This window comes from Entelurus aequoreus, linkage group LG12, assembly GCF_033978785.1.
Source record: "Entelurus aequoreus isolate RoL-2023_Sb linkage group LG12, RoL_Eaeq_v1.1, whole genome shotgun sequence".
NCBI classification, from domain to species: domain Eukaryota; kingdom Metazoa; phylum Chordata; class Actinopteri; order Syngnathiformes; family Syngnathidae; genus Entelurus; species Entelurus aequoreus.
The window spans coordinates 72,613,647-72,622,315 of record NC_084742.1 but is presented as its reverse complement, the minus strand read 5'-3'; the positions used below and the strand labels follow the sequence as shown (position 1 = coordinate 72,622,315).

The 8,669-nt window shown below is 44.8% G+C and overlaps 1 protein-coding gene across 1 annotated transcript in view; it reads right to left on the bottom strand.

Moving 5' to 3' along the window:
- Positions 1-2,594: 2,594 nt before the first annotated feature.
- LOC133661321 (uncharacterized) overlaps positions 2,595-8,669 on the bottom strand; it is a 27,732-nt gene continuing 21,657 nt past the window's right edge. Inside the window, exons 9-10 of the mRNA XM_062064446.1 lie at positions 8,102-8,669; positions 2,595-2,699 (exon numbers count right to left, since the gene is read on the bottom strand). The exon at positions 8,102-8,669 is cut by the window's right edge and continues 181 nt beyond it. Coding sequence (XP_061920430.1) covers positions 2,595-2,699; positions 8,102-8,669 — 673 coding nt within the window. The remainder of the gene's footprint in view (positions 2,700-8,101) is intronic.

Sequence of the window (8,669 nt, the reverse complement as noted above, 5' to 3'; positions counted from 1 at the left end):
TCAAACACTGGATGTGCCAAAATTTCCTACAACTAAATGAAGATAAAACTGAGATAATTGTTTTTGGTGCTAAAAAAGAAAGGTTTAAAGTCATCCAACACCTTAAATCACTGTCCCTGAAAACCTCAAATAAAGCCAGAAATCTTGGGGTTATTTTAGATTCTGATTTACATTTCGACAGTCACATCAAATCAGTAACAAAATCAGCCTACTATCACCTCAAAAATGTAAAAAGACTTAGAGGGCTCATGTCAGCTCAAGACTTAGAAAAACTTGTGCATGCCTTTATTACCAGTAGGCTAGACTATTGTAATGGTCTCCTTGCAGGTCTTCCCAAAAAAAGTGTCAGGCAGCTACAGCTTGTTCAGAACGCTGCTGCTAGAGTTCTAACAAAGACCAAAAAATGTGAGCACATTACACCAATTCTTAAATCCTTACATTGGCTCCCTGTACATCAGAGAATAGATTTCAAAATCCTCCTGCTCACATATAAATCACTACATGGTCTAGGGCCCAAGTATATCACTGATATGCTCCCACTATATACGCCCTCTAGATCACTAAGATCTTCTGAGAGCAATCTGTTAGCGGTTCCAAGAGTAAACTCAAATCAAGGGAGATCATCATTCAGTCACTATGCAACACATAGCTGGAATAAACTTCCTGAAGATGTCAGACTCTCCCCAACTCTCACTACTTTTAAAACTAGACTGAAGACTTTTATGTTCACCTTAGCTTTCAGCTAAATCTTTTAATCTTTTAACTTTTAACGTCTGCACTGTTTTTATTTTTATTGTCTGCATTTTAATTTTGCTTTTATTTTCTTTCATTTCACTTTGTTGTCTGTGAAGCACTTTGAGTCTGCCTTGTGTATGAAAAGCGCTATACAAATAAAGTTGCCTTGCCTTGCCTCTGACATTCCCACAATAAATGAACAAGAGTTGCCTCACTTCATACAGAACTTGCTATCTACTACAGCAATTTTAAACAGCTGAGAAGATGTCAAATACAATCTATTCAAGATCTTACATTGAGTCACTTTATCTTTAGGATTTTATCAACTGATTGCAATAATGTACATTTGTTTGAACTATTAAATGAAGCAAAAATATGACTTATTTTATCTTTGTGCAAATATTGGACACAGTGTGTTGTCAAGTTTATGAGATGTGATGCAAGTGTAAGCCACTGTCACACTATTGTTCTTTTTTATAAATGTTTGTAATGATAATGTCAATGAGGGATTTTTAATCACTGCTATGTTGAAATTGTAACTAATATTGATACTGTTGTTGATAATATTCATTTTTGTTTGTTGTGTTTGTGTCTCCTCTCAATTGTTGTGTGTGGATTGGATTGCATTGTTGTGGTATTGCTGTGTATTGTTTTGTTGGATTGATTCATTTAAAAAATAAATAAATAAATAAAACAATTTTAATAAATAAATAAAAAATCGATTTTTTAAAAATGAGAATCGATTCTGAATCGCACAACATGAGCATCGCGATTCGAATTCGAATCGATTTTTTCCCACACCCCTAATGTATCTATATATATATATATATATATATATATATATATATATATATATATATATATATATATATATACACACACACATATGTGTATATATACACATATATATATGTGTATATATACACATATATATACACACACATATATATATACTGTATATATACAAATATATATACACACATATATACATATACACACACACACATATATATATATATAGTATGTGTATATATGTATGTATTTATGTATATATATATATATATATATATATAGTATGTGTATATATGTATGTATTTATGTATATATATATATATATATATATATATATATATATATATATATATATATATATATATATATATATATATATATATTTTTTTTTTTTTTTATATTTTTTTTTTTTTTTTTTTCCCAAGATGGCGGCGCGTACAGACGCAGCGACTTACGGCTCTCCTTTTCAGTGCTCTTTCCTCCTTCTTTTCTTCTTGTTTTTTTTCTTTTGGTGCACCACCTGTACTGCAAACACCCGGTACACCCGCCAGTCACTCTTGGATATCGGGAACTCGCACCAGATATCTGTTTCGAGCGACTTTCACCACGAGCACAACATCCCAGACGACATAGCAAGAGCTCTCCGTGGTTTGTTGTCGGGTCTGGGAGACGGCGCAGACGGAGGAGGGAGAGGAAGCAGAAGCGTGGCCGCAGGTCCGGCGTCTTGCTCAGGCTTAGGAAACAACCCCACAAGCCACCTCTACCGAGCCTGTTCCTCTCCAATGCCAGATCCCTCGTACAGAAGATGGACGACCTGGAGTTACAACTCGCTGGAAACCGCTATGTTCGGGACTGTTGTGCTATGATTATCACCGAAACCTGGCTTCACCCGGAAATACCCGATGCTAGCATGCAGGTAGCCGGCCGCACTCTGCTCCGCCGGGACAGAACTAAGGACTCCGGTAAGAGCAGAGGAGGGGGGCTCTGTATTTACGTGCATGAGAACTGGTGCAACAACGGGACAATCATTGAACAGAACTGTTGCCCGGAAGTGGAGTACATGTCTGTTAGATGTCGGCCTTTTTTTTCTCCCGAGAGAGCTGTCTGTTGTTATCATCACGGCTGTGTATATTCCACCGGACGCCAAAGTAAACACAGCGCTCTCTCTTCTGCTGAACACCGTCAACGAACAGCAGCGGGTCCACCCAGACGGTGTTCATATCATAGCAGGGGATTTTAATAAGGCCAATCTAAAGACTGTACTCCCTAAGTTCTACCAGCACGTGAAGTGTTCTACAAGGGGCAAGAACACCCTTGACCACGTGTATACCAACGTGAAGCGCGCGTACTACACCCCTCCCCCAGCTTTGACAGTCAGACCATCTTTCCCTCCTGCTCTCTCCTACCTACACCCCCATCAGACCATCACAAAGACTGTTATGACCTGGCCTGACGATGCACTCCCCAAACTTCAGGACTGCTTCCAACACACAAATTGGGACCTCTTCCAACAACAGGAGCTGGAGACAGCCACAGGAACGGTGCTGGACTACATACAGTTCTGCATCGGGAATGTGACTGTGGAAAAAAACCTCCGGGTTTACCCCAACAAGAAACCCTGGATGACCAGCCAGGTCCGCACACTCCTCAGGGCCCGCGACGCAGCCTTCAGGTCAGGGGACAGGGCACTGTACAGTGCTGCTAGAGCCGACCTGAAGAGAGAGACTAAAAAAGCAAAGGTGGACCACAGGAGGTGCATAGAGTCCCATCTGTCCAGCAATAACTCACGGGAGGTGTGGCGGGGCATTCATGACATCACGAACTACAGAGGCTGCAATGTGACAACTGCGGATCAGAGTGCGACACTGGCAGAGGAGCTTAAAGGCCTACTGAAACCCACTACTACCGACCACGCAGTCTGATAGTTTATATATCAATGATGAAATCTTAACATTATAACACATGCCAATACGGCCGGGTTAACTTATAAAGTGACATTTTAAATTTGCCGCTAAACTTCCGGTTCGAAACGCCTCTGAGGATGACGTATGCGCGTGACGTAGCCCGACGAACACGGGTATGCCTTCCACATTGAAGCCGGTACGAAAAAGCTCTGTTTTCATTTCATAATTCCACAGTATTCTGGACATCTGTGTTCGTGAATCTGTTTCAATCATGTTCATTGCATTATGGAGAAGGAAGCCAAGCAAGCAAAGAAGAAAGTTGTCGGTGCGAAATGGACGTATTTTTCGAACGTAGTCAGCCACAACAGTACACAGCCGGCGCTTCTTTGTTTACATTCCCGAAAGATGCAGTCAAGATGGAAGAACTCGGATAACAGAGACTCTAACCAGGAGGACTTTTGATTTGGATACACAGACGCCTGTAGAGAACTGGGACAACACAGACTCTTACCAGGATTACTTTGATTTGGATGACAAAGACGCAGACGTGCTACTGTGAGTATGCAGCTTTGGCTTTTTTTTGCGTATGTACGTAACTTTTTTTAAATATATAAGCTTTATGAACCTTGGGTTAGGTGAACGGTCTTTTGGGCTGAGTGATTGTGTGTGTTGATCATGTGTTTGAATTGTATTGGCGTGTTCTATGGAGCTAGGAGCTAGCAGAGGAGCTAGGAGCTAGCATAACACGTACCGTACCGTAAGTGCGCGTCACGTACGTAACTTTTTAAAAATACATAAGCTTTATGAACCTTGGGTTAGGTGAACGGTCTTTTGGGCTGAGTGATTGTGTGTGTTGATCGGGTGTTTGAATTGTATTGGCGTGTTCTATGGAGCTAGGAGCTAGCAGAGGAGCTAGGAGCTAGCATAACAAACACGCAGGTGTTATTATGCAGGATTAATTTGTGGCATATTAAATATAAGCCTGGTTGTGTTGTGGCTAATAGAGTATATATATGTCTTGTGTTTATTTACTGTTGTAGTCATTCCCAGCTGAATATCAGGTACCGTGAGTATGCAGCCTTGGCTGCTAAACATTCGATAACTTGACCGTATGTGCGCGTCACGTACGTAACTTTTTAAAAATATATAAGCTTTATGAACCTTGGGTTAGGTAAACGGTCTTTTGGGCTGAGTGATTGTGTGTGTTGATCAGGTGTTTGAATTGTATTGGCGTGTTCTATGGAGCTAGGAGCTAGCAGAGGAGCTAGGAGCTAGCATAACAAACACGCAGGTGTTTTTATGCAGGATTAATTTGTGGCATATTAAATATAAGCCTGGTTGTGTTGTGGCTAATAGAGTATATATATGTCTTGTGTTTATTTACTGTTGTAGTCATTCCCAGCTGAATATCAGGTCACCCCCGGCTCTCACAGCATCTTCCCTATCTGAATAGCTTCAACTCCCCACTAGTCCTTCACTTGCACTTTACTCATCCACAAATCTTTCATCCTCGCTCAAATTAATGGGGAAATTGTCGCTTTCTCGGTCCGAATCTCTCTCACTTCATGCGGCCATCATTGTAAACAATAGGGAACTTTGCGTATATGTTCAACTGACTACGTCACGCTACTTCCGGTAGGTGCAAGCCTTTTTTTTATCAGATACCAAAAGTTGCAATCTTTATCGTCGTTGTTCTATACTAAATCCTTTCAGCAAAAATATGGCAATATCGCGAAATGATCAAGTATGACACATAGAATAGATCTGCTATCCCCGTTTAAATAAAAAAAATTCATTTCAGTAGGCCTTTAACTGTTTCTTTGCCCGTTTCGATACCCCTCAGCGACACTCATCTACTCCAGCCCTGCCCCCGCCCCCACCGGGCTCCGGCACCACTCCACTCACTGTACAGGAGCACAGTGTCAGACGAGTGCTCCTGGCTGTGAACCCCAGGAAGGCTGCCGGACCAGACGGAGTACCTGGAAAGGTGCTCAGGGCGTGCGCCCACCAGCTCGCTCCCCCCCCCCCCACCAGGATCTTCAACCTCTTCCTGGCTCAGGCAGTCATCCCATCCTGCCTGAAGTCATCTACAATAATCCCGGTGCCGAAGAAGTCTCCCATCACCAGCCTGAATGATTACCGACCAGTGGCCCTCACTCCGGTAATCATGAAGTGCTTCGAGAGACTGGTTCTCCAGCACATCAAGGACCATATCCCTCCAGACTTTGACCCCCACCAGTTCGCATAACCGGGCGAACAGATCCACAGAGGACGCCATCGCTGTTGCTCTCCACTCTGCTCTGAACCACCTGGAGCAGCAGCAGAGCTATGTCCGGATGCTCTCAGTGGATTATAGTTCTGCCTTCAATACAATAATCCCGGACAGACTCTGCAATAAACTGGACACTCTTGGCCTCCCCCCTCTCACAAACGCCTGGATAAGGGACTTCCTAACGGACCGACCCCAGAATGTGAGACTTGGCCCCCACCTCTCATCCACCCGCACGCTGAGCATCAGCTCCCCACAGGGCTGTGTGCTGAGCCCCCTCCTCTACTGCCTCTACACCCATGGCTGCAGTCCAGCCCACAGTGACAACCTTATCGTCAAGTTTGCTGACGATACCACAGTGGTCGGGCTCATCTCCAGGGGTGACGAGGCTGCCTACACGGAGGAGGTCCTGAAGCTGACGGCCTGGTCTTCGGAGAACAACCTCGCTCTCAACACCAGCAAGACCAGAGAGATCATCGTCGACTTCAGGAGGAGCAGCACCGACCCTGCCCCCCTCTACATCAACGGTGAGCGTGTGGAGGGGGTCCACACCTTCAGGTGCCTTGGAGTCCACATCTCTAACGACTTTTCCTGGACAGTCAACACCACATCAATCATCAAGAAGGCTCAGCAGCGGCTACACTTCCTGAGAGTCCTCGAGAAGTACAACCTGAAGCCTGACCTGCTGCTGACCTTCTACCGCTCGTCCATCGAGAGCCTGCTGACCTACTGTATTACAGTATGGTACGGCAGCTGCACTGCAGCAGACAGGGAGAGGCTGCAAAGAGTGGTCAAGACGGCTCAGAAGATCATGGGCCGCCCTCTCCCCTCTCTGATGGACATGTACACCTCCCGCTGCCTCAACAGAGCCAGTGCCATCATCAAGGACAGCACCCACCCTGGCTCTGACCTGGTCCACCTGCTGCCCTCTGGGAAGCGCTACAGGTGCATTAAAACCAAGACGAACAGGCTAAAAAACAGCTTCTTCCCCAGGGCCGTAACCACCCTGAACAGACTTCCCCATTGACCCTCATAACTGCCTTCTCTTCGGTGCAATAACCCATTCCACCAACCACCCTGTTTCATCACCCATATTCATGTACATATTCATTTCACCCTCTCTATAGAGTGTACACTTGTTTTATCGCACTGTATGGAATGGCCTCAATCTCGTTACCCTGCGTAATGACAATAAAGCTGATTCTGATTCTGATGTATGTGGACATTTAGAGGCCAGATATCCATTTTTAACTTCTTTCTGCTCCTTTTCATTCATATTTTACTTTAATGTTGTTGATAAATTTTTATGTATTGTATTCCTTCGTTTGATTTTTTTATGAATGAAATACATGAAGTGAATATATATATATATATATATATATTATATATTATGAGTGTCAAAATATAAATTTTCGAATGAATCGCAATTCTGATTTGTAACGATTCTTAATCGATTCAAAAAAGTCTAAAATCTCTTTTTTTTCCTTCCCCAAAATCTGTCCTGTCCAGACACTTTATTAAATGTTTGGGTATAATTGTATTGGACCAAACCACTTTTCTTTGAAGTAATATAGAAAATGATGAGGTAAGTCCACCGACCTTTCTTAATGGGAGTAGTGGGCAATGGCCGCTTGTCAATCAATCAATCAATCAATGTTTATTTATATAGCCCTAAATCACAAGTGTCTCAAAGGGCTGTACAAGCCACAACGACATCCTCGGTACAGAGCCCACATACGGGCAAGGAAAAACTCACCCCAGTGGGACGTCGGTGAATGACTATGAGAAACCTTGGAGAGGACCGCATATGTGGGTAACCCCCCCCCCTCTAGGGGAGACCGAAAGCAACGGATGTCGAGTGGGTCTGACATAACATTGTGAAAGTCCAGTCCACAGTGGATCCAACACATCAGCGGGAGTCCAGTCCACAGCGGGGCCAACAGGAAACCATCCCAAGCGGAGACGGGTCAGCAGCGCAGAGATGTCCCCAACCGATGCACAGGCTAGTGGTCCACCCGGGGTCCCGGCTCTGGACAGCCAGCACTTCATCCATGGCCACCGGACCTATGCAACTCCCCCTCGCAAGGGACAGGGGAGAAGAGGAGAGAAGAAAAGAAACGGCAGATCAACTGGTCTAAAAAAGGGGGGGTCTATTTAAAGGCTAGATTATACAAATGAGTTTTAAGATGGGACTTAAATGCTTCTACTGAGGTAGCATCTCTAACTGTTACCGGGAGGGCATTCCAGAGTACTGGAGCCCGAATAGAAAACGCTCTATAGCCCGCAGACTTTTTTTTGGCTCTGGGAATCACTAATAAGCCGGAGTTCTTTGAACGCAGATTTCTTGTCGGGACATATGGTACAATACAATCGGCGAGATAGGCTTGTCCTTGTGTCTTGCCTCCAGCCCACTGGGCTTCATGTGTCTTGCCTCCAGCCCACTGGGCTTCATGTGTCTTGCCTCCAGCCCACTGTGCTTCATGTGTCTTGCCTCCAGCCCACTGGGCTTCATGTGTCTTGCCTCCAGCCCACTGTGCTTCATGTGTCTTGCCTCCAGCCCACTGTGCTTCATGTGTCTTGCCTCCAGCCCACTGTGCTTCATGTGTCTTGCCTCCAGCCCACTGGGCTTCATGTGTCTTGCCTCCAGCCCACTGGGCTTCATGTGTCTTGCCTCCAGCCCACTGTGCTTCATGTGTCTTGCCTCCAGCCCACTGTGCTTCATGTGTCTTGCCTCCAGCCCACTGTGCTTCATGTGTCTTGCCTCCAGCCCACTGTGCTTCATGTGTCTTGCCTCCAGCCCACTGTGCTTCATGTGTCTTGCCTCCAGCCCACTGTGCTTCATGTGTCTTGCCTCCAGCCCACTGGGCTTCATGTGTCTTGCCTCCAGCCCACTGGGCTTCATGTGTCTTGCCTCCAGCCCACTGTGCTTCATGTGTCTTGCCTCCAGCCCACTGTGCTTCATGTGTCTT